Here is a 27,488-nt window from a genome sequence, read left to right as displayed (position 1 = left end):
TATCAATGAGTTTTCGTCAACTGATGAACGTATATTTTTAAATGATTGTTGTCGACTTCTAGAGATCCACAAACTATAGATAGATATCCGAGTGAATGTTTAACCAATTTACTGATGCTACTATATACCCAGAAAATATCTCATAAAAAAGACATAAAAGATAAAAGTATTCAAATGATAAGTTCACTGGGAATATTCCTGAAAGTCTCAACAGGAGGAGCAGTGAGGTGACCCCCGTGAAGGAGAGGACCGGGAGGAGACAAGTAGCCCCTCATGGTTCTTATCTTAAACGCCAAAGTTTATACTTCATTCATTTCTTAAAGTGATAGGTGCTAAATTACAGTAATTAGGTACTGAATTACAGTTAATAGATCCTAATTTACAGTAGTTAGGTAGATTTTTGTTTGTAAACTCATTTCATTTGTTTTAAGAATACATTGGGGGTTTTCTTGTAGTTAGGCACTAAACTACAATATTGTAATCGCTCCTTGGATCGATTGTGGCTGTGCAGGACAATATAAACCCTCTACGTTGATGCGAAGAATATAATTCGGTCAAAACCTGTTGATACATCTTGTGGGGTTATGAGATATTGGTTCACACTCAGGATGGGATGGAGAAAGGAAACTCACAATGCGCTCTCTGTATACATATTGTATTGGATGTACAATGCAGCTTGGTGCTGGGAAGGCAGTATGGTTACAAGCGTTGAGTAGAGAGAGCTGGTTGGTGAGGGTGCCCAGAGGAGGGCACGCAGCTTGAGGGACGCCAAGGTCGCCGGCGGGGGCGGGGGCCGCCAGGCTGGAACGGAGGAGGTGTTGCTTGCTGGTGGCCGTAGGTAGAAAGAGGGTGGTCACAGCGGTGTGAGGTCTTATAAGGCGGGGGTAGGCGTGGGTTGATAGTTGACCCCCACTCCGTCAGGCGGCGCTGGAGGCGTAGGCTGGGGAATTCGAGAAGGTTCGGCTACTCAGCGAAAAATGGCGCTTGTAGGGGAGGATGTAGTGGATTTCTCCCCTAAAAACGCTTGTCGCTGAGTAGCCGATCCCGCTAATTCCCCAGTGTATGCCTTGTGGTCTAGGTCAACCAGCGCCGCCTTACATGACGGAGGTCAACTATTAAGCCACGCCTACCTCCGCTATAAAAGACCTGACCTCGTGGTGACCACTCTCTTCTTCTAGCTACAGCCACCAGCAAGCAACACCACCTCCTCTGCCGCTGCCTGGCGGCCCTCGCTCCCGCCGGCGAGCATGGCGACCCACAAGCTGTCCTCCTCTGAGCACCCTCACCAACCAGCTCTCTCTACTCAACGCTTGTAACCATGCTGCCTTCCCAGCACCAAGCTGCATTGTACATCCAATACAACATGTATACAGAGAGCACATTGTGAGTTTCCTTTCTCCATCCCATCCTGAGTGTGAACCAAACAACCTGTTCCCCACTACAATCTCACATGTAACAACAGTACATAACTACGATTATTAAAGTCGTTTAGCGTTCTCAGGGGATTCAACAGTTCACAATCACACTCACGTTTTTACGAAAACATATACGATGTCCTGCAGGAGAAATGTTGGCTGACGAGAATCAAGATGTTGCTTCTACAGGAGAAGGCTGTCTGATGGGCAGCTGCGGCAGGCCTTCAGCCTGCTTAGTCAGCTATCTTAGCTGTAAAGAGACCCTCTCTCCTTGTTATTCTTTCTATTCTGCCTATATCTTCACTTCTACATGTTGCTTACGTGCACAATTGTGTGTGGCGGTAACAAATAGTTAGGTACTAATTTACAGAAGTTGATAACTGCACACCTTATTTCCTTGGGTGACAAGAAATAAAATAATTCGAAATGAATATCACTTAGAATATTTCTGATACATTTCAAGGCAAGCAAAGGACTGTAATTATCATAAGTAGGAGTATGCAATAAATTAACAGTATCACAGAACATATGAAATTATTCTACAAAATACTGAAATAATAATATAATTGTCTTTCCAAGAATTGAAGGAACAGCTAAGGCATAAAAAAATATAGAAAATAAAATACAGTACAGTAGTTTTGTGTTTTTATCACGCTTTTTAGTGTTCTCATTTTGTTTCACTCAAGCAAGTTGCCTTCTCTCTTGAAAAAGAAGCTTTACACCCACCACTCGCTTTGAAATTGACGGTTCTTGTAATTTAACATTGTGATACTTGCAGAGCTTCACTCAGTGTATTTTTATGCTAGAATGATTTATAATGTACTCTTTGACACGTAGTGATAAATAATATTCAGCATAGTGAGCAGCTTCACTCCCCGATCCAGCATGTCCAAGCTGTATGCAGTGATCGGCCAGGATGACAGCGCCTTACGACAACAGCAACAATCAAGAGGTAACAATGGACCAAACACTGACTCCAACCACAGCACATACGAGCAGTGGAGCAGCGTGATGAATGCAGCACTACACCCAACACACACCACTTCACTTCTTCCAAGTCCTCCCTTGGACATTTTATATTTTTATACTTAAGGCAGTTAAGTCGTGTGGAATGCGGCCTTGAAGAGATGGACACTGCAGATGGAACTGAAAAACTCATCTGGAATATGAAAATGATGCTGTACAAAGGAAACTCAGATGGGGATAGAAAACCCCATCTGGAATATGATAGAAACTGATGCAATTGGAAAGATGCATTATAAACCAGGAGGAAGTGAGAAGAAGTCAGAAGGTGTGGAGACACAACGTACAAGGTGCGGTATTGAAGAAAGAAAAACATACAATCTGAAGAGAGAAGAAAAAAAACGTACTGTGCTGACATAAGAAGAATCAAAGATGAAGAGGTGGATCATTGAAAGGACCAACCTACCACAACTGCTGTATCCCTGATACCAGCTGGTGAAGAATGTGAGCCATGCTGGGCCACAGTACTGTATTGCTGTTGTATAGGTATAATGCTTAAAAAAAAAAGTAACGTGGTTGACATTTTTTGTGTATTTCGAAATATTTAATTCTATGTCATCTTGTAACATTTACTACATTGTTTTTTTTTTTATTATTTATGAAGGATTAGTCTCCTTTTCTATGAGTTCATTTGATCAATGTTTTGTACTACCTAATGCAATGGTGTAGCCACACTGCTGGTTGAGGCTTATCATTATTTTGACATACAGTAGGAAGGCAAGGCCATGTATCACCTGTTATTGTTTGTAGAATGTGAAATTGCATATTTTCTCCGATGCTATTCTAGATACTTAAGATCTTTAGCTCAGTTAAGCTCACACTGTAGTCACTCACTGTGTACGTGTTTTTTCTCCTGGCATAGAAGCTTTGATCTTGGAAGGAGGTATAGCAAGTTTTGTCAGATCAAACCAAGCCAGTAGAAAAACATACATACATGATGTTCTTGTTTGTAAAACGCGAAGTTGCATTAACGCCTCAGGGGCTACTCTAGTTACTGCATATGATATTACCATGATCACTGTCTATGTGTGTCATCAGTTCTCTGGTATGTAAGCTTTGGTCTTGGCGGGAGGTGGTGATTGTTATCAGGCCTGAACTGGCCCTTTAACCGTTGATTCCTTCTGTGTTAATGAGGCTGGAACATGTAAAATTATATAGGATTCTAGTAGCAAAATCCAATTGTCTGTTATCTATTTATTGAGGAACTATCTCATATAAAGTTCCAAGTGTATATCACTGTAGCTATGAGTGTTAAGATGAGGACGGAGGATCCATTAAAGAGCTCTTCTAAATACGTCCGGTTGGCGTGAGGTGTTGAGTGACAATCCCAAGGCAACCGGCTTTTACATGCTAACCTTAAGTCTTAGGGCTGCGCCTCAAGGAACTTACCCATCACGTGATGTGACCATGTCACCTCATAGCCAAAGGAAAGTTACAGGGGGTGATATGATTATATACACCCAATGTACTGCCTTGACATTTATATAAGAACTAAGGGGCTACTACAGGCCACTGTAGTACCTTGTACTGTACCCTTCTTGCACCCTCAGAGCTAATGCTCTCTTCTCTTCGTATCACTGACCGACCCCGGCCACTGCTTACAGCCCAGAGAAAAACAACACATATAGCAGTGACCGGAAGTGCAGGCGTGTACACCCTCGTAAGTTGACCAACCCTTCGTCATTTAAGTGAGATTAAGACCTGACCCAAGCGAGGTCTTGGTCACAATGAACCAGGATTCTTACCGCCGCATCATTAGTAACCTGGCGACATGAACGTGTTACTCAAGACGCCAGTACACCTGTCACTTGGCCACACACACCCAGATTAGTGATGACATCTTCTGGCTTGTCACCACCAATATAAAAGGCCTGCAGCTCCTTCCAGGAGGCATTAGCATTATTATTAGAACAGGGAAGGGGCCGACAGCTTCTTCCCAGAGACAGAACTCAGAAGACATGAGTCATGCTCGTCACTAGTCGAGGTAGGGAAGGAGACTTCCCTCCCTACTCCCAAGCTAGCAGAGTCTCCCACAGGAGACATAGTCCTGCACTCTCTTCAGCAGCACCCACTTGGCCTCCCTCAGGTCACACGTGAGTCATTGTCAGAGCGATCTCTAGGGCGAGTTACTTACGGTGGGAAGTGTATCCAATTCATGTTTGAATCAGTCATTATCTAGTAACGTAAATATAATGATCTATTAATGTGTCCATACCTTTGAGTTAATTAATAAATAGCTGTACCTAGAATTGGTGTTCAGAAGATTTCCCCTACGAATATAATACCAAGTTTAAATAACTAATCGGCCACGCTATCAATCTTCCTCACTTATCCTACAACTATAAATTCTTCCTGTATCTTCTATACGAGTTTTTACTTGATATATCAGTCATCTTATAAGTGGTTGGCCATCTTGGAAGTGGTCGGCCATCTTGGGAGTGGTTGGCCATCTTGGAAGTGGTCGGCCATCTTGGAAGTATAGGGCCATCTTGGAAGTGTTCGGCCATCTTGGGAGTGGTCGGCCATCTTGGGAATGGTTGGCCATCTTGGGAGTGGTCAGCCATCTTGGGAGTGGTTGGCCATCTTGGAAGTGGTCAGCCATCTTGGAATTGAAGTCTAAACTCTTTCAGGTACTGTACCATGTGCTTTGTATAGTGAGAAAGTGATGTAAGAATATTTGTATCTGTGGATATTGGCAGAGCAAACGCAAGTGTAGCGAGAGAGACCTGTAGTACAATATTAAGAATTAAGACAAAATTGGCAGTACTGTACAATACAGTACTGTAGAATTATTATGCCTGCCCCATTTTATGAAGTTATCAGGAATATTGCCAGTTAACAATATTACAATATATTATTTTAGTTTGCAAAATAAACAAAATTATTTTGAATTAAGAAAATTTTTTGCAGTACTGTACAGTACATTGGTCCCTCAGTTAACGAACACAATTCGTTCCAGAAGGTCGTTCGTTCGTTAACCAAATCCATTGTTTCAATGGGATATTGGGTAATTGGTTCCAGCTCACTGAAAAGTACATTCAAAGTAAAAAAAAAAATGCAGTACAGTACACTTACTTTGAGGTGTGTATGTAGAAGGTTCCTGGTTAATGATGATGGGAATTAGAAGTGGGGGTGGAGGAGAAGGGAGAAGAGAAGGAAGTGGGGATGGAGAAGAAATCACCTTCCAGGGGACCCATGCTCGATGCAGTCATTTCACCCATAAAATTTTAAGTTCACTAGGTGTAATTCAAGATTATTTTGTTCAAATCAACACTGCACTGTGCTATATATTGTCAATATGTTAAATGAATTTCAGAATGACCAATAATTGTACTGTAAAAACGTAAAAATACTCTGTGTTCAAGAGACCCACAAGCAAGATGTTTCCTCCACTGAACAGACGCCTTGGTGGGTGAGTGAAGTGGCTGATGGGCGCACCAAAAACTAGTTCCCTGTACTGCAATTATGTTAAATAAGTGTTAAAATGACATAATTTTAATATAAAGCTTGGAAAAATATTGAATAACACAACCTTCTTGATATTTACTCCAATGGAAACGAATATAAGCCCTAGAACCGATTACTGTATTGGCGGACTAATCTTCCAGCTGGTGAGCAAGCCAAAACATTTTGACACGTTTTCGTAAGAATTTCGTTAACCGAAATGAAGATTCTTATGGAAGGTAATTCGTTAACCGAAATTTCATTTAACCGAGGCGTTCGTTAACCGAGGGACCACTGTATAATTATTTATTGTTCAGTACTGCAGACATCAGCTAGCAATTTAATTTTATCTTGATAAGGCCGGGCTTAAAACTACCTGTACTAAGTAATTTTTCCTACCAAAACTGTAATTCTGGGTCTTTTTAAATTAAATTCAAGTATAATTTAGTGTTCTGTCTTTATCTACCTTATAATGTATATAGTACTGTACAGTACTAAAAGTACATAACTTGGAATGGGGTTTAAACATGTGTTTTCATAAATTATATATATGGCATAATTCAATATACAGTAGTGTCTAATCATTAATCGATTATGACACTTTTTTCAACCCTGATTATAGGTTTGGTTTGAATATTTCCTCTAAAAAATATTTCATGTAACCAAGCCTAACCTCATCCTACTCTAACCTAACAAACACTGAGGATACTTACTGTAAGCACCACCAAAACAACAATCCAAACAGTGAAATAAATATAGCACGGGAAAAATCCGACTGTGAGAAAGATTTAGGAGCACTGTAATGATAAATAGGAATATTAAACAAGTAAACAATGTGTATTTGCTCGAAACAAGGCTAACAAAGGACTTGGGTTCATACAAAGGAGTGTTGGTTACAAGACTGGCGAGGTCATCCTAAAACTATATCTTGTGCTTATGAGACCTCACTTGGATTATGCAGTTCAATTCTGGTCACTGTACTATAGAATGGATATAGAATCCCTAGAAAGAATTCAGAGGAGAATGACAAGACTAATCCCGGGCATTAGGAACCTGAGTACAGAGACAGGTTAAAGCATTATAATTTGCACTCTCTCTCGATCGAGGTGTATAAATGGAAGTCAGGGCTAAACAAAGGGGACATTGCAAAGGTACTCAAACTATCCAACCAGGAGTAAACTCGTAACAATGGTTTTAAATTAGACAAATTTAGATTTAGGCACGAAATAGGTAAACACTGGTTTGGAAATAGAACAGTGGATGAGTGGAACAAGTTACCAAACATCATCATTAACTCGAACACGCTGGATAGCTTCAAACATCGGTTGGATGGATATATGAGCGATAGGGGTTGGGTGTAAATTGGACTACCCAGTATGGGCCAATAGGCCCGCTGCAGTTTCCTCCATTCTTATGATCCTATGTTCTTATGTAATTATTAGTGTCGGTCTCACATTTTGTATCATCTTGGATCTTTTCTATATAATATTTTGACGAACTGGAAATGACGTTACATTTATCTATCACAGAAAATTGTGTTCTTTATTTTACTTGAGGCCACGAGATGTCTGCAGGAATACGATGCTAGATAATTTGTTAGAAGTGCGATGGGGATTGGGGGAGACAAAATATCTTAGGAGTTGAAGGTAAACATCACAGGGGTACACAACGGTGTCTTAAAAATATATACACTTCCATCGGAACTGGTTATTAGGACATTTAAATATTGGTTTTCCTTATTTTCTCATTTTAATTTACATATATTGTATTTAAGAGACTTTTATCTATTCATATATAACTATAGTTGAAACTTTCAGGATAAGTCTTTGGGTTCCAACCCACATACGAAGACTTTGCCCAAAATGTTCCAATAACAATTCAGATTACTAAATACAGTAGTAACCCGAACCAAATCCTGTAAATTTAGTTTAAAAAAATTAATTATGGCTCGGAGGGCGCTTTCAGGATAATAATAAGTAACCCGAATGTTAAAAAAAAATGGCTGTCTGTTATGCACTGTTGGCAAGTACTGGGCCAACAACTAGATACTGAAAGTATCTGTACCTGCCCCAGCGTTGGTCAAGTCTCTAGCGTTTCCAGTGCAACCAATATTGTTGGTAACTTAAAGTAACAAAATGGTCCATATCACGTACTGTACACTGCAAAGAAATTGCTCAAATATCCCTTATGTTTTATCATACTACTAGATATATGGTACATTTTACACCCTGCTAGATGGGTTAAAACTACTTGTTTCTTATCATTTTCTAATGTCATTATTACAAGTGAAATTTCTCAGGAAATGTCATGATGATCACCAAACCTAACCTACTGTGTTGTACCATAAATGCCTTAGATGCGCAGGAACCTAAGTCAGATAAGGTAAAGTTTCCTACTCCTGGTTTGATATAACAAAGTTTACTCTCATGTGGTTAAAACCTTGGCAGCCTTACCTAACCTAACCTTGGTTTCTAATCATTATAGTTGACATTAACTGTCATGACAGTCTTGATCCACTTTGTAGTTTTAATCATGTATTTATAGCCAACAGCTCTGTGATAACACATATACTCAGATAAGCAATTGTTTACTATTTGATAATACAGTACACACACACTGACAGCTCTTGTGTTTTTGTACAGGTTGTATACTGTAGTAGAGAAAATGGCCTTAATTCCACCTTGCAGAAGCTTATGAGACCTCCAGTCACTGTAAGTTAGGAAGAAAAGTTAGCCATTTTAAATTGAGTTGTGGACTTGGTAAGTCTTTGGTGATTCACTACCACAGGAGAGTATGAACTCTTAAGCACTTACGATGTTCGTAACCCATTAGTGAATATGGGCCCTCATGTTATTCCATTCAATCCAATATACAACTACTACAAAAAAAAATTACAAATCGAAAGAGAAGCAATATGCACAATATGGGGGTAATTTAAACTTTGTAGGATTGCAGAATAAACTTTTATTCTGAAATAAGAAACATTATTGTGTGAAGATTCAATGTACAGGACCTACACCTGTATGGCAGAGTATATCTTGTTGGGTACCATTTACAGCTAAACATGTACAGCATTAGAACTTTTTCTTTCTACTATAAATAATAGATCATACTAGATGTCAGATGACCTCACTTTCAATATAGATAAAGTTTCATGACTCCAGTCTGCTACATGCTAGTGGTTTGTACTAACTGGCAAATACTTTAAGTGAAAATACAAATGCTCTTTGTCATGGAGGTTAACTAACCAAGCCAACTTATTATTCAGTACCTTTATATTTATGTCTCCCTGGATAAGAGATGCGATACATAGGAATTATTTCGACCTTGAACTTCTTGTTTTAGCTTCTTCACCTCTGCTTGTAGCTCCTCATCACTGAGAATGTCTGTATCAAGAGCGGCAGCCTTGGCCAGGAATTCTTCAATGATCTTCTCGCCTTCCTGAAATACCCGACAAATTTAAAATACTGTACGTCGTTTTAATAAAAAATGGCCACGATAATCTACATAGTAAAACTACTTTTTAACGGACTATATTGAGAGAGGTCTGTTAGATGTGGAACCTCCGTCTAGTGAACTACTGTATATAGATATGAAAGCCCGTTATATAGCAGAACCGTTAAATGTGAAACCTCTATCTGACAGATTATATGGAGAGACAAGTCCGTTAGATGGAGGTTTCACTGTAAACCTCATCATGACAACATCTCAACCTAAATTTTGTACTTCACCTGTTTCTCCAGCTTTCTCCTCTTGACGGCCTCCTCTGAGTCATCGTCATCACCAAATTCATCTTCCAGTTCCCCAGCCTTCCTCTTGGCATACTGTAACATTATACTCATATAGGACTGTATATAAGGTCTGGATATACTGTATAAACAGAAATAGGAATTTTTCAACTGGGACTTTAAAGGACAAGATACATGGCAGGGAATATAAATACTGTATATACATTTAAAGTAACAGTGTTGAAGTATGCATAAAGTAGATAGATATTGATAATCTCTTTACATATGATCATCTTTTATACTTTTAACAACAAGCAATACATAAATTATAAAATCAATCCCTTAGAGTGCCTCTTGACTCATACCTCTATCACACTAGCTGGGAAGTTGGCCAACTCTGCCACGTGGATACCAAAACTGCGGTCACAAGGTCCTGGACACACCTGCAGTGTACAGTAAGTTATTAAACTAACAAACTGGAGTATGTAATGAAGGGTAATATGAAAGTTATAATCTACTGGAAAGTTATAATCTACATCACATTATTTACAACTTTGTATACTCTGCAGAGAAAATTAACTTCTTTCGGCTGCATTCACATTGTAAATGGAAAGCTATGCAAGTGTGTAATGCAGTACACCAAGAGTTGTATGACTGTAGCTACACAAAGAATTAATTAGTGGGAGAAATGGCATTCTATCCATTTTATTCTCACAGTAGAGCATCAATGGTGCCTGAGGGCAACTGTGTGAAGGTGATCTGTTCACAAGGTCAAATTTTCCAATATTCACCGAGTAAGTCCGATTGCGGGAAATCATTTCTTTTGTATTAAAATCCAAAACAATTTAAGAGTTATTTGTATGTACAGTATATTACCTACACATATTAAAACACACTCTCTCTCGACACATGGGTAGAACAAATATAGGAAACTGACCTGATAAAGGAGGGTAAGTGCACCATGTGCTGTGGTAGCTGTCACATGGTAATTCTTGACTGTATTCAACTCATCTGCAAGAGCTGTCAGCTCATGGAAATGTGTAGCAAACAAGCAGAATGATCCAATCTCTTTAGCTATGTGCCTGTAATGAAGTTTATGGTTAAACATAAATGTTCCTCTAGAGGTAAAGCAAAAGCAAAACCTTTCTTACATATTTCCCCTGATCCATAAATCATTAAGCACTACTCTCTAATCTTCAATTTGCATTAGGTTATGTTACACTGGTGTCAGCAGCCAGTCTCCTCACAGTCATACAACATTTCTCTCCTAACTTATTTTCCAGTTATAAACTTTATTTCACGTTGCTTATGTCACATCTAACAAACAATGATCAGGAGTGCAAGTAATGTATCAACCATCGTATGTGTGCACAACTGTCTTTTAGTCTTCAATTACATCAACTAAATAACTCTCAACATCTCTTGTTTCAGTTACAAATGCTTTATATCTGTGACAGGCAAGCTAAAATGCAGAACTTCTGAAATGGAGTCTGATATTTAAAGATCTGACTGAGTAGATTTTCCCTATGCTTCCTGACTTTTAATGCATTGAGCCAAAGATGGAAATTTAGCTCTCATAATTACCAACTAGTCAGCAAATTCTTCAAACAGTTAGTTATAAATTTACAACACCTTTAATTACATACAAGATAATGATTAGTGCAAGATAGTAAAGAGGACTTATAATTCATATAGAGACTCACTCTGATATGGCCCAAGCCAATCCAAAACCATCATAAGTTGATGTTCCACGACCAAGTTCATCAATAATGACAAGAGACTCATTGCTTGCAGACTATGGTGGGGAAAAAAGTCATATATTAAAATGTGAATAAAATGGTAAAGTATCTTAAAAAATGCAAAATATACAAAAGTCAACATCTAGTTAAACAAATGAAATACAGCCAAGGTTTTGTCCTAAAATTACACCACTAGTCTGAACCCCTAAGGCTCCCTGGTGACAGTACCCTTAAATATATCAAGTACAGTCAGTATACAGAAACTGGTTAAACTTTGGTGAGGATTTATTAAGAAGTAATTCACCAAACATCTATTTTACAAATAATAAAATGCAAGGCACCAGAAGAGTAGCAACATCGACGTAAAACAAATTTTGTCATAAAAAATATAAAACAACACAACTAAGGATTAGAAACTAACTCTAAGGATGGACGCCGTCTCCAACATCTCTGCCATAAATGTTGAAACTCCCTTCAGCTGGCAGTCTCCCGCACCCACTCGAGCTATTAAAAATATATTAATTAAAAACAAGTTACCTTAGTGGGTAAAATCTGATGATAAAATTGAAGATTAAGTGCAATTAAAATATATTTTCTACAATTTCATCTAGGGATGCCATCACCCAAACACACTACTGTACACCACATAATACTGTACTGAGGACCAATGTTTCACAATAAAACATGAAGCAAACCAGTTCAGGCATTGTCCTGAAACAAATACTGTACCCCAAGCACCTACAAAGTTGGCCACAAGGCTACATCATCAGATAAATACAGCAGTATTACATGATAACAAGGTGGGTGCTTCATACTTAAATGAAGTTATCAACTAACTGTTGAGATTTTGTCTGAGCGGCCAGCGGAAAATATTACATAAACCCAACAACACCATAAAGGCATCTCTGGTGAGAATATGTAATCAATAACTGCACAGTAGCTAGGAAAAAACTAGGCAAGTCTAGGCAACAACTGAATTATCTGTTCATGTTTTGGGCTGCCGCGTATCGTGACTCTTGTCCATGGCTGTGAAAAAACTTCTCACCACCACATAAAAATTCCACATTCTCCCACGTTTGAATCTCGATCCATTCCCAGTAGGCCCTGCCATCTACTGAAGACAGTAGCAACCTCACAACAGGAGGGGAGTGTGTCTGCTTCTTCTACACATATAAGTTACGTATTCATTCTGTAACTTTACTATAGGCTTTGTGAGTCTGATAAGAGTTGAAATAATAAGAAGGAAAAAGAACAAGATAAGTTGGTAAGTAAAATCCTTGTGAAGTGTTTCATGCATGTTGCCATGCCATTGGAAAATTATATGGTGTCGTTTTATAAATTTTTCTTCGGGAATAATGTGGTTAAAGGTTTAAACATAAAGAGAAGAACAAGAGTGAAGACACTCAACTTACCAAGGATGCTGTCCACCACAGATATTTCAGCCTCCTCACAGGCCACAAAAGAGCCCACCTGAGCCATTAACACAGCTGTGCCAACTGATCTTAGGTAAGTGCTCTTACCTCCCATGTTGGGGCCAGTGATGATGTGGAACATACCATTATCTGCAACACAATTTCTTTCCTCAATGTTCAACATCATATTGTAATAACAGTAAGGAAGCAAAATACACTTTCAGTACTGAATCTATGATCACAAAAAATAAAATAAAATTATTGCAATATAAAACGATAAAATACCAGTACAGTAGTATTTAATAACTATAACAACATAATTCAGACATGAAATCAAAAGGAAGCAAAAACCAGATTAACTTGAAAAAAAAAATATATATATATATAAATAAAAAAGTTTGCAACCCTAATGTGACCAAAAGTACACAATAACCAAGATATTACTGTCCAGAAAAAATGGTGAGAATCACATAATTGGCTACACCCAGCTGTATATCAGTGGTTACTAACCTTTATCAAAATGGCAGTCATTTGGTATAAAAGAGACATCATCCTGTAGTTCCAAACATGGGTGACGGACACTGTCCAGCTTGAGCACACCAGTACCCCTCTCCCGGAGCTTGGGCTTTACATAAGGTATGGGGGCAGAAACAGCAGCAGATGCCAGGGCAAAAATACAGTCCAAAGTTCCCAATATCTGACCTAAGTGCTGAATCACCTCAACATAACCAGCTGTAAAGATAAATTACTGAGTACAGTGAGCCTTCAATTTTACAGAGTTTTAGTTCCAAGAATTATTTGCAATATGTCAGGTATTTACTTATAAATGAAAAATAAAACACAGGTTGTACCACTCTAGTCCGGTAACCTCGGGACCTGACCGATGCCGGACCATGGAAATTCACCCTTTTCCTGGATAGATAGTGACTTGTGCTTATGCTTGGAAGCACTAGCACCACTTTCTCTGCGTCATGGTCTCTTTGAAGACATATTGGAGGGTTAAATGTCATACAGTAGCTTCTCAAATTTCGCGAGTTTTTAATTCAACGTTCTTTATTGGAACACACACAAAAAACAAAACAATTAAAAATTTTGACGGCGGAAACTCGAATTTCGACGGGTTTGAACGGCTCACCAATGTTCAGACATGCACAATCGTGTAAACAGCGTCATTTCTCTTATGTACAAAAGATTCATTATTGTTTATTACTGAAAGTCTTTTTGATTGAATTAATGTTTGTGTGTGCAAAATGAGCAATACAATTCATTAATAATACGTAGAATGTTAAAACACGAGAAAATGAGACAGCATTGTTTTCGTTGATTACAAAACCAGTGACTGACTGGTTCTACATATAAAACTGAAGAAAATAAGACCCTGGTTGTAGCTGTAGTAAAATTAATATGGTAGTTTTAAGTAATGTTATTTAATGTTAAGTGGAACAATAGAAGTAGCTAACGATAATGGTAAAGAAAAAAGAGAGATCGCGTATGTAAGTGCGCACACGTGAAAACATATCGTCATTACTGTACTTTACAGAAGAATACGAAAGCAACACTTATTTACTGTTCATATATATTTTAATTAATGTTTCTGAATTTGTTTTTATTGAATTAATGTTTGTGTGTGCAAAATTAACAATACAATTTATTAATAATACGTGGAATATTAAAACACACGAGGAGACGAGACGGCTGCCGGCATTGTTTTTGTTAAAGCTTACAAAACCAGTGTCAGATTGGTTCTACATATAAAACTGAAGAAAATAAGACCCTGATTGTAGCTGTAGTAAAATTAATGTAAAAAAATTAATATGGTTGTTTGAAGTACCTATAATGTTATTTAATGTTAATAAAAGGAACAATATAAGTAGCTAACCATTAATGGTAAAAAAAAAAAACGAGACTGAGCGTATGTAAGTGCACACATGTGAAAACATATCGTCATTACTCTACATAAGAATATGAAAGCAACACTTATTTACTGCTCATATATATTGAAGGGTTAAATGTTGTACTCTGTATAGACAAGCAGAGAGAAAGAGAGAGCAGCCGAACTGCCGGATGTAAACAAACCTTAATTTCCCGCGGCTTTGTTGTTGTTGTTTTTTTACGGGGATTAGCCCACCCGGGCACAGGTCACTGACCCACATTGGGGCCTGAGAGGCAAAAATTTAATACTCCTGTAATAATAATAATAATAATTCAGAAAAAAAAAAGAAAAAAAAAGCTGCCTATCTACCTATTGTACAAACTAAAATTGTTCCGGACCACAGGATGTTTCCAGACCACAGAATGCCGGACTAGAGAGGTACAACCTGTACTTGTATATGCTAATTCTGAACTAGGTAAAGCCAGTTGTGGTTTTAACAACTACAGTACTTGTTATTCCAATACAATACAGTACCTGTATGTGTATAGGCTGGCAACTGACTGACTACACAGGTATCACCAAATGAATGATGTCCAATGTCATAGAAGACATGCAACTTTTTTTGTGAGATGCGAGACAACCCCATTCCCCACATCAAGCTTTGCTTAATATACGTGAATTCAGATACTGCATAGTTACACAAGTCTTCTCATGCTTATAATTCCCATATAAATTAAGAATTTATTGAATTGAACTACAGTATTTTCTAACCTGCCCTTTTCCCAACAAGTTGCTAAGAATATTCAATTATTCATAACAGATATTATCTGCTTTTAATCAAAATAATACTCCACCATTCTATTTATATAATACAACAACTTAAATTAATTTAAATATTTTAGCTTACTCACATAAAAAAGCAGCAGTCTGCAATCCAAATTCAGTACTATACAGTATAGTATAATTTTTGTATATAAATATTTTAGTACAGATGACACCATCTCCATCCACCAGTTGAACACAAACCTGCAATATTCATGATTTCTTCAACAACAGTTTTTTGCTGTTCATTATAATCCTCCCTTGCTGAGATGTACTGATCATTAAGGTCTTGAAGGGTATTATTTCTGAACCTCACCCCGGCCTTGTTGGTGTCAATCATCCGGTAATTCCTGTTGTTACGTAACACTTGTTCTTCCTGTAAATAGCATTAAAAGCAAATATTATATGCAACAATACTTTACCAATAAATTCTATATGTAAACAAAATAGTAAAACTAAGACTCAAATACATAAAATATTCCTATTAGTCCTGCAAAATCTTTCTTATTAAATAACAAGATGGACAGAACCAAGAGCCAATTGCGGGGTACAGTAATTAATAATTTTCCCAAAATATTATTTTCTCTCGGAATTGGAATTTAAGGGGTTTAACTAATTAAGTACTTCCAGAATAAAACAAAAACTCCAAAATCTCACCTCAGGAAACCATAGTTGGCGAGTAATTACGATTGAAAAAATTTCATACAATTTTTCAAAGCGTCATTACAACCACTAATTACCCCACAATCAAATTAACCCTCAAACGACGGTCATTATCATATGATGAACTAAAAAAAAACGCCGGGCGTGGTCATACGACAATGAAGCATCTTTCAAATGTCCAGGGTAAAAATTTTCATATTTAGCCCGCCAGGTGTTTCTTCAGCAACCCCTTGAGCCAACTAGATAAGCCAATCACCATACAGTATGCCACAGTGTGGTGCAGAGAGTCATGGAAGGTGGAAATACAACTTTTGCTCCCATATCTCCCCTTGTGGGAGCCAGTGGGGAGCATAGCAGAGAGAGTGCAGCAGTGTTACCACACAGCAGAGCCCGGACCATCACATGAAAAGAGACATAGAAGAAAGAAAAACCTTTCTTTCTAATGAAGAAATTGATTTCGAGTTGGGAAGGAAGGAAGAATTGGAAGATGCTAGTGGTGACAGCGAGTGGGAACCAGGTGATGAAGATACAAGTAATTTCTCGGTGGAGGAAGATGAACCTTGGCAATGCCGCTCTATACCACATGACGCACCAACACAAACAATGGCTGTGCCTGCTACCCAGGAAAGTGACAGATAGTACCCAAGTAAGTGACTCTGATTCACCGCCAGATACTAATATATCCCTGGATAGGGCAAATTTTACCCGTTTGGAGTGATGGGAGAGATTTTGTGCCAAACATTCCAGACTTTGATTCATTGACACCAGGTCTATAAAACAAATCCAATTGAGCGATATACTGTACTGTACAGTATATCTCAATTCCATGAGATTTTTTCAATTTTCTAAATTAGCCCGTCTGTGAAGGGCAGTAAAAATTCTCCGAGCCCGACTTTTGAGGGTTAAAGACCTTAGATTTTGAAGAACAGTAATAGCATTAAAACAATGCCTGTTTTTCTTTAAACAGTTCAGGTAAGCAGTGTTACCTCCAACTCCAACCCCCCCTCCCCCAATAGATACGCATTTTCAGATTTTCGCACTTTTTGGAATGGGGTTCTGCCCCAATTAGTGTAATTCATCGAGGTTCTACTGTATATGTACTCCTGAACATGTTCATTAAGGATCTGTTGTCCTCAAATTAATACAGTGGTCCTTCAGTTAACGAACGCCTCGGTAACGAAATTTCGGTTAACGAATTACCTTCCATAAGAATATTCAATTCAGTTAACAATATATAGTGCAGTGCAGTGTTGATTCAAACAAAATAATCTTGAATTACACCGAGTGAACTTAAAATTTTATGGGTGAAATGACGGCATGAAGCATGGGGTGAGTTCTCTTCCACCCCCCACTTCCTTCTCTTCTCCCTTCTCCTCCACCCCCACTTCTAATTCCCATCATCATCATCATCATCAACCAGGAGCCTTCTACATACACACCTCAAAGTAAGTGTACTTTACTGCATTTATTTTTACTTTGTATGTAATTTTTGGTGAGCTGGAACCAATTACCGTACCCAAAATCCCATTGAAACAATGGTTTCGGTTAACGAATGACCTTCTGGAACGAATTGTGTTCATTAACCGAGGAACCACTGTATCTGTATAATTACTTGTCCAAATAACATCTCTACTATTTTAATTACTTTTTAACACTAATTACTCGCTGCCTATGGGTTTTCAAGGTCACTTTTTGGTATTTATGTGTTATTCTGGATGTACTTAAGTATTTACACACATTCAATTTCAATTCTGAGGGAAAAAGATGTTTTTGGCCTAAAATCCTATAAGGAGTAAGGCTTATTGTTTTGGCCATTATCTTGATCCTGCCAATTTTGTTTAAAATCTCAGTACATGTACTCTTGAACACGCTGATTAAGGATCTGTTGTCTGCAATTAGATATCTGTATAATTACATGTCCAAATGACATCTAAAACATTTTAATTTTTCTAATGTTTACTACTTGCTGCCTATGTTTTTTTATAAAATACAATAAGGATGACAACCAACTAACAGATCATAATTACTTTTGTTATAAGCTGCTGGTTCAGGTGAACTTAAAAATCTTACTTATACTGTACACCCATAAGTAATACCTTGAGTGTGACCCTGAAGAAGTAACCCAACTGAGCAGTTGACTCCAGTTTTATACTCTTGCCAGCATCAAGACCAAGGTCATTCGCAGCCTTCCTCAGTTGACTCTGGATGTCTGCTTCCAGACCATTCATTGTTTCTCGTAGTTCTGAAGAAGTAAACTACATCAGTGATACTGTATCATTAAAGACTCAAAACCCATCACAGGAACTTGAACAAGACAGACAGCATTCAAAGAGGTAAACTATGCTAAGAAAAAATAAACAATAAATGCCAAGGATACATCAATATAGCTGGTGAAATGCAACTTTGCCATAATGAATTTTGAACTCACTTATGAAAGGGTTAAGGGGCTAGCTTTACCACACAATCATGACAAAGCAAATTACTGTATCTTACTTTATATCAAAATCTATTCTTATATTTTTGAAGCTAACTGTTTCTAAGTATTCTCTTACTCTTCCACTCTGGAAGATTAGTTCTGAAACATTCCACTGTTTCTCTAACATCCATTATTTACAAAACAATTTAATTTCACCTATTACCTGCCAAGGATTCATCAAAATCTGGCTTGATGACGTACTCCCCTTGATTTGCCTGCTCCATATCTACTGTTGTCTCAATCATTTCTTGATATTTTCCTAGATCTGACAGCACCTCCTAGATGACACAAAAACATTTATAAGAACTGAAGAACAAGACACCATCACAGATTTAAAGTTTAAACATACAGTATTTACAGACTGACTGTAAAATACTTGTCCTTTGCATGAGAGAAAAAAGTTCAATGGTTAAAAGAAAAATTCACAAAGCACATCCTCTCACCTCCACACACAATTTTCACAAAACTATGACATGACAGAAAAATTTTGAAAGGCAAGGACAAAACATGACAAGAAAACAATCAGATTTTAAGAACATGTGTAACTTATCTGCCTCACCTGGACAGGGGTTGTGAACACTGCCGCTAATGAAGCAACATGAGGACCATCGTATTTGGCTATTGCTTCACATAAATTCGGTAAGCGTTCAACACATTGGTAAAATCTGTAAATAACAATAATTATATAACATTAATTTGCTGCTTATGTCTTCAACATCCAGTATGTTCAATAAATAAAAGTAGAGTTTTAAACCTATGATCTCCACAACCATGGTTAGTGAGGAATGACTACTTATACAAGGACTCCTAAACTGAAATTGCAGTATAGTAGAGTATCATGAAGCCTACTCATGATAGATCTGCATGACAAAACTTAAACATACTTGAAACAGTCTTGGAGTGTGGCTGCCTTGCGTGCCAGTTTCCTAGAGAGGCGGTTCAGGTCAGGTACACGACGAAGGTGTTCCTCCCCAAGACTGTGCCGCAGCTCCACAGATGACACCAGAGCCTCAACCATATCTTGTCGCTCTTCTGCAATATACTGTAGTAGTAATACAAACTCTGAATGATCTAAGTACAGCAGCTGCCTGCAGACATTACTAAGAGAATTAAAATGAAGAGAGGGAAGAATTGTCTTTCTTCTTTTATAAGTACAGGTTGTACCTCTCTAGTCCGGCAACCTCAGGACCTGACCGGTGCCGGACCATGGAAATTCACCCTTTTCCTGGATAGATAGTGACTTGTGCATACACTTAGAATCACTAGCACCACTTTCATTGCTTCGTGGTCTCTTTGAAGACATATTGAAGGGTTAAATGTTGTACAGTAGGTTCACAAATTTCTCGAGTTTTTAATTCGACGTTTTTTATTTGGACAAAAAAAAGTGAGATCGCGTATGTAAGTGCACACATGTGAAAACATATCGTCATTACTCTCCATAAGAATATGAAAGCAACACTAATTTACTGCTCATATATATTTGAATTAATGTTTCTGAATTTAAAACAAAAATTCTACCCACCAGTGGTGGTAAAGTTGAAAACATAAAGACAGCCAATGTTGTTGTGTGTGTTTTTACTCGGATGACGAAGTTGCCAAGCCATCAGGGTCAACTCTAGCTAAAGCTGTAGAACATAAGAACTGTTCTGTGTTGTTTTTAGTATTTATTTAACTTTATCTGTGTTATTTTCGTGGGTTTATTAGGATGTTGCTATATTACAGGTAGTAATTCCCCAAAATAGTAGGGTAAATAAGGCCCAATTTAGCCAAACATCGAAAGTACCAGACTCAAATTAATTTTCTCCATGGGCAAACTAAAATTGTTCCAGACAACGGGAGTTTCCGGACCACAGACTGCAGGACTAGAGAGGTAAAACCTGTAGTAGTACTACATCAAATTATTAGTATATTTTATATTAACTTGATTTCCAGGTTTTATACTGCTGTGCTCGCTGCAAATTACTGCCAACACTCTTCTTACACGCATCATAAAAATATGGTTATTTTCCACTTTCCACCTCAGGTCCTTCACACATACCAATTATCATTACTTTTGTGTTTGCAACATTATTTTCCATACTTTTTGACTCCATTCCTTCCTTCCATTTCATAAATTTCTATAATATCTCCTTAATAGTATTTGCTGTGAGCACTATGTCATCAGCATATAACAACTGCCATGACAGACCAGTTCAATCTTACAATAGTGTCTAACATCATCATACACAGAAGAAAGTTAAGTGTATTATCTATAACTATAATCTCACTCCTTTAATGATATATTAACTGTATTAAGACAATAACTCACGGCTGACATGTTTTTTAAATAAGTTATGGAAACCTCAAGTTAAAAGACTCACCAATCTTGTTGATATCCACCAAGGGTTGTCTGAGCCACTGTAGAAGTAAACGATGTCCTACAGGAGTCTGGCATTTATCTAAGAGACCAAGAAGAGTGTGCGTCTTGTTGGCAGCCCCAGATGTTTCCGCACCTCCAATGGGCTCCACGTGCAGTGCCCGAACTGCTGCACTATCTAGTCTCATGTATTGGCTCAGATCATATGTGGATAATGAGAACTGCCCAAAGTTTGACTCATCACCGAGGAGCTACAAAAATTGGAATTCTCAAATCATTACAGACAAAAATCCTACAGAAAAAAATAAATAAATAAAAACATCAATTACGTATACAGGGTGATTCAGCAAAGAGCACATTAAATTGGAGAATGAAATCCTTGGATAATTATAAACCACAATGTCTATGGTAAAATGCCAGATTCTGCACAGTTTCCATGTTACAATACATTTAAGATGTATTAATTAGAGTGAATTTGATGTGAACTCCCCAGGTTTTTGTAATAATTTATTCACAGATGTGTACGGGCCTGCATTGAAGCAGAAGGGGGCAACTTTGAACATTTCCTTTAGGTTGTAACAAAAAAGGGTCACACTGTAGAGATCTGTGAGTAAATCATTACAAAAACCTACGGGGCTTTCACTTCAAATTCACTCTCATTAATACAACATCTTAAATGTTTTGTAACATGGAAACTATGCAGAATCTGGCATTTTACCATAGAGACATTGTGGTTTATAATTATCCAAGGATTTCATTCTCCAATTTAATGTGCTCTTTGCTGAATCACCCTGTATATTAGTGATTTACATTTATGCAAAAATCAAGAAACTCACTCTACTTTATTCTCATGAAAGATTAATGTCTCAAGTGTACTTCCCATATAATCTTGTCCTAGTTCTACCACTTACTTCCAGATATTTAATAACTGCTGCCAGTGAAGCAACAGCATTTGTACGATCAAGCTCTGGGCGAGCTGAAACAGCCGCTGCATCTCTACCCTTGGTACGCAACAGACGACCTAGGTCTTGGGCTGCATCCTTATTGTTGAACTCTCTCCTCTTCCTCTCACTAACAAGTAATGGGTTCCGAGACAACACCTGTGGCATTATAATCAGTAAATGGTAATCAACATAACCCCAAAATAAATCAAGACTGTTTATTGTGAAGAGGAAAAAAAGTGGTCAATTCAACAAAGTGTAGACCTAACTTTTAAAAATAATAACACTAAACAGGATGTGATACTTGGAGCTATCACAGTTACACACTCAAGAAGTAAAAGAATTTATGTTACTTAACTCCTCATGTACAGGGACCCCCCCCCCCCCTGAGCTGAATAAAATCATCTGGCATTAGCCAAATGAAATATTAAAAGTGGCATCCTTTTAGTTATGGGGTTAGTGGTGAAAGTCTGCTAACCCCATATGTACAGAGTCCCTTCTAAGTTGAATAAATTAGTCTGGATTTAGCCAAATGACATATTAAAAGTGGCCCCCTGTAGTGAAGGTGTTAAACCTACAAAAAAAAGAAAAATAATAATAATAATAAAATGTTTCATGAGTTTACGCTGAGAAAAATTATTGGAATCTAAAATTGTGCATTGAAAATTACCATAACACAGGTTACAACTAGCACGGAGAAATGTTAGGTTTTTAGCCATATGATTATTAATATTTTTTTTTGGGGGGGGGGGGAAAGGGGGGGGGCACATTCTGTATGAAAGATTGTGTTTGACCGCGAGTAAAAATAAAAAATAAACGCAATCTACCTGAAATTACGGGTTGATAAATAAACATAACATAAATCACAGCTCCGCTTCACCCTGTCTGAGTGCTACTGGGTGGCTAGTCAGACACACAGTTCCAGTCCAGTGCCTCCCAGAGCCCAAGCATATGTTCACTTGCCACAGATACACACCCAAGCTCTTACTTTATCTTATCTTCGTGGATATTATTCCTTGTTATCCCTCACTTAGAGATAATTTCACTTACTATTTTGGTTTTCAGGAATGCATCCCCATTGTTAAATGAAAGATACCTGTATACAGTATAAAAAAAATAATAAAAAATAAAAATACAGGCATCCCCAAGTGATGGCAGTTCAGGTTACGGAAATTCGCTCTTACGGATTTTGTAAATTATGACCCATACATCTGGGATACTGGCAAAAAATTCGCCATTACAGCAATTGGGTATAAATTTTATAATTTTTTTTTCAATACCTGTACTATTAGAAAAAATCACAAATAATAAAATTTATTTTGTGGGGATTTCTTGGTGGTTGCTACAAGACTGTACAGAGGGGACGCCGCGTACCCATGCCACACCAACCTACTGTTTGATGATGATGGTTTACAGGGGGAGGCAGGATCCAGTTGTGTCCCTCCGTCTCCCTCCCAGTATCACCGATTGCACCACCTTACCTCACCACCTCACCTAACGCAGCACTCAACACCGTTTGTAGTAAGTTAAATTCAAGTGTTTCGTATGTTTATTATCATATTATATCATAAAATAATCATTGTATGTGCCGAAAATATTTCTTTGGGAAAATCGGTTTCGCGTTACGGACAAATTTTCAAGAACACATACTGTACCGTCCATAACCCAGGGGATGCCTGTACTGTTTATGGTCACTTGCCATTATTAAACACAAGGTGCTTACCTGTTTAAGCTTGACACCATCAGGACCCAAATCACCCATAGGGACAAGACACTCCCGGGGCCCCAGCTGTACCACCAGAGCCTCCAGGTTACTGAAGGTGTCATTGTCACTGAACTCAGACACAGTCATCAGCCGGCTGGTAACATCCACAAAACCAACTCCCACAACCTTTAGTAAATAAACCAATTATGAATAAAACAAATGATTACTTGATGAAAGATGATAATTCACTACTGATCCAAACTGCCTATTAAAATTTCCATTTTCTCCTCCAAGAGGTAAAGACACAATAGGGTAAACATTATAAGGTAGCGAGTGATATATACTTCTTACCCTCTGTCCATTTTCTGTAGCTAGTTTTACAGCTATAACACCTGTGGTAACTGTTTGTTCATTGTTAACACCAAAAAGGACCTCCTCAAACTGACTCAGATTGCCAGGAGAAGCCTGAAATACAAGAGTTATATATAAGTTACAGTATTAATTTACACTATACAGGCACACACTCTCATTTGCATCACAGTACTTGTATTAAATCATTCTTAATAATAATAATAATTATGGTAGCCCCCCGTGTAGGGAGGATGGCCGACCCAAGGGCCACCTCGGCGTAAATTTGTTTAAGGTGTAGAAGCTGTTGCTAACACAACAACCACACCCTAAGTTAACGAGTTGCATGACCCAGTGTCAAGGAATAGTCCGAGAAGACCGGACTACTCGCCAACTGCACTGGCTAACCATTACCCCGGAACACGATCCGTAAATCGATTATCATCCAGTTTCCCAATTACTGCTGGGTAGACAGAGGCAAATGTCATAAAGAAACTTGCTCATAGTTTCACCCTACCCAGGGATCGAACCTGGGTCCCATCGCTTGCGAGGCAAGCATGCTGACCATACACCACAGGTCGCCAAAAAATCATTCATACACCATCTACTGGACTACCAAGTAATGTTATTTTGCTTATAAGTGATCTGGTAATACTTGTTCTTACTTCCCATATAGAACAATCCTCACCACAGGACCATACATTAAGTCTTTCTCAATATTTGCAATACAATACTGTATAACCTTTCTGATTATAATCATACACTGTTTCTAATATATGTACATAATTTTATATCTTCTATATGATTTTTGATCACTACTTCTTGATCATCTTATTTTTCAAACTGTGAAAGAGAGTTACTGAGGAGTACAGTACAGTATCTCTTATAAATGGACCACAAGAACTAACCTTATATTCCACCTCCCAGTCATTTTTACAGGTAGACTTCTGTTTGTATACTTCTACCCGGTAGTGCTTCACCAGCAGGAGGTCCCTAACGAAAGACTCAAAGTTCAGCCGCCTTAGCACCACCGACTCCAACTTCTTATCACCTGTGAAATATATAGACACAGTACAGTACTATGATACTTCTAGTTACCAGTACAGTTCTATCTATCTACTGTACTGTATCTATTTTCTCTGTTCCTTCCATGTTGGGTTGGATCAAGTAAGAAAATAATATTATTAACTTCTAATAATTTGTAAAATGCCCAATAAAAAAAATTAAAAAAAGAAAAGAAATTATTATCTAGTGAATATTCCACATCACGTTTAACACCATTCCTTATGTACAGCAGTGTAATATAAACCTTCTTTAAAAATATATGGTAATTATGTACTGTATAATTTTTTTAATAACTGTACAAGTTATTTAAATTTCAAATACTATATGCAATCCCTGAGTTGTGAACGTTCTTTGACCCTATTCATAAATGAATCAGTTTGTAAGTCAGAATGGTGTTAATCCCAAAGGTGAGGTGAGGGGAGGTTTGGTTAGGTTAAAATACAACCTTGCCCTACAAAACAACAGCCTAAGATCTCATACTTAAGAAATAATGTATATAAATACCTGTAAGTAAAGTCATGCTTAACAATATAAAATACCTGTAATGTAAAAAATTTAATTTAATTAAAGTTTTTGTGATGAATACAGCATAGTGCTGTATTGGGATCACATCTGTAAGTCAGGTGTTAGTAACTCAGGGACTGTCTGTACTGTACAATAAAACCAACAGAAACATTAAAATATCTGGTGACATGACTTGGTATTCAATATAATTGTGTCTGCAGGTAACTCTGGAAAACCTGCAAACAATTGACCTTTAGCAACATATATTAATAATCATTGGTTGTGGAGGAGCTTGGTGAGGGGGATATGACCTACCTTTACAAACAAAATCATTCAAAATGAAGAACATTATCTAGAACTGACCTGATCCAAGTAATTTGACCACTGAATTAGTACGGAAAAGTTCTCGAGCGGCCAGCAGCGCGTCCTGGCCATGAACAGTGTAGAAGTCTCCTCGGTCAAACACCCGCACAGTCGTGGTAATTTTCTGAGCGAGGAAAATGTAAAATGTGAAGAAAATACAAATTGTTAGAGAATTAACAAGAAAAAAAGCTAATAAGCCCTTCCTTACTCATTTGGCAATGATCAGTGGTCCTCTCCTACTAAAATCAGATCATACATCAGTAACAGCCTCTTCTAACTTGCTGCAGCACAGATATTTACTAAGATAAGGTATGGAATATGATCTACCAGCCCAAGCCGTGGAATTCAGAGCAGTACTGGGCTTCAAATTAGCCCTTGAAAAAATTACCAAGAACAATGGAGGGAACCTAATAATGCCTCTTACAATTATATATCCAACACTTATGGCCAAATCATGTTACGAAATTCTTTTTTTTTTTTTTTTTACATTTCTGACACTGAAACCATAATTCCATCCCTACAAGAAATATTCAAAAAACATTCAGTAAAAATATCTATAAACACACACACATCATAGTTTAATGGCATCCTTGTTCATATTACCATCCTATTAAACCTTTTACAAACTATTTAATGAAGTCGGTAGTGATATAGTGATACAGAATTCTACTGGTATATTGAGACAAAGTTTAACACAAGGTGAGGGAAGTGTTGTGTCTCACCTCAGGTAGACTCTGGTAGAAGGACAGGAACCCTTGCTCATTGGCACTATCTGTAAGTTAAAACATTCATCTATTAATATTAATTACTGTGAGTGTGTATCATTATGGTACAGAGGTATATAAGGGTGTTATTTACCTAAAGTGAGCTGTTCCTTGGGCTGTACAGTGGCCATGGTTAGCGCGGGAACCTTTAATCAGTGTTGCCATTTAACATAAGGGTTATGTCCTCGCACTTAATGGACAAGTTAATATAAATGTCCAAATAAAGAAGATACACTAAAAATATAAAATACCAAAATGGGTTATTAACAATTTATTAAGTAAAAATAAGGATAACAGTAAAACATAATATCTTATTGTACATTACAGTACTTATAACCCGAGGAAAATAATAATTGATTCTTCTAGAAGATTGAAAATAATATAAAATAAATAATATCACCCGTTTTACTCTCCTAAATGTGCACCTTCACTGGTGTTATACAGTGAAGGTGCACTGTATACTGTATACAGTGCACCTTCAAAGAAATGAAAAGCAATGTAAGTGATTTATATAATCACTTCCATTGCTTTTCATTCAATTGTTTTTCATTCATAGAAGTGTAAAGTGTAAAAAAATGCAAAGTACGTACACAATAGAAATTACAAAATAACAGCAGTTAAGTCACAGTAATAACACGTAAAACTAAATCACTTCATGTTTCCTTATCTGTACAGATACTATACAGTATAACAAAAACAAATAATTACAATGGTTGATTTTCAAGGAAGGCATAAATTATGAATAACTTCAAGCTTATCAACCCATTCCTATTGGGCTACTTCATAACAACACCCTGTTCAGTGTTTATACCTTCACTGCCTTACTCAGCATCACCGTCCTTATGCG

General features: G+C 37.5%; 1 protein-coding gene across 3 annotated transcripts; it reads right to left on the bottom strand.

Annotated features, from left to right (window-relative positions):
• Window positions 1-8,831: 8,831 nt before the first annotated feature.
• LOC121861200 (DNA mismatch repair protein Msh2-like) lies at window positions 8,832-27,488 on the bottom strand. 3 transcript variants are annotated; one of them, XM_042358805.1, is made up of 21 exons: window positions 27,467-27,488; window positions 26,600-26,649; window positions 25,878-26,001; window positions 24,854-24,996; window positions 23,949-24,062; window positions 23,616-23,783; window positions 21,863-22,051; window positions 20,956-21,202; window positions 19,480-19,627; window positions 19,155-19,260; window positions 18,759-18,873; window positions 18,216-18,361; window positions 15,661-15,832; window positions 13,272-13,493; window positions 12,762-12,911; window positions 11,771-11,853; window positions 11,314-11,405; window positions 10,548-10,692; window positions 9,976-10,053; window positions 9,614-9,706; window positions 8,832-9,323 (listed from the first exon to the last, which is right to left on the bottom strand). In XM_042358805.1, the coding sequence occupies exons 1-21, from the start codon at window positions 27,471-27,473 to the stop codon at window positions 9,162-9,164; spliced, it is 2,754 nt and encodes a 917-aa protein (XP_042214739.1). In that variant the 5' UTR covers window positions 27,474-27,488; the 3' UTR covers window positions 8,832-9,161. The 3 variants fall into 3 exon arrangements, with proteins under 3 accessions (XP_042214739.1, XP_042214737.1, XP_042214736.1); XM_042358803.1 differs by lacking the exon at window positions 27,467-27,488 and adding an exon at window positions 27,350-27,389; XM_042358802.1 differs by lacking the exon at window positions 27,467-27,488 and adding an exon at window positions 26,736-26,850.

This window comes from Homarus americanus, unplaced genomic scaffold, assembly GCF_018991925.1.
Source record: "Homarus americanus isolate GMGI-L3 unplaced genomic scaffold, GMGI_Hamer_2.0 scaffold21314, whole genome shotgun sequence".
Classification (NCBI taxonomy): domain Eukaryota; kingdom Metazoa; phylum Arthropoda; class Malacostraca; order Decapoda; family Nephropidae; genus Homarus; species Homarus americanus.
This window is presented reverse-complemented; position numbering and strand designations above follow the sequence as displayed.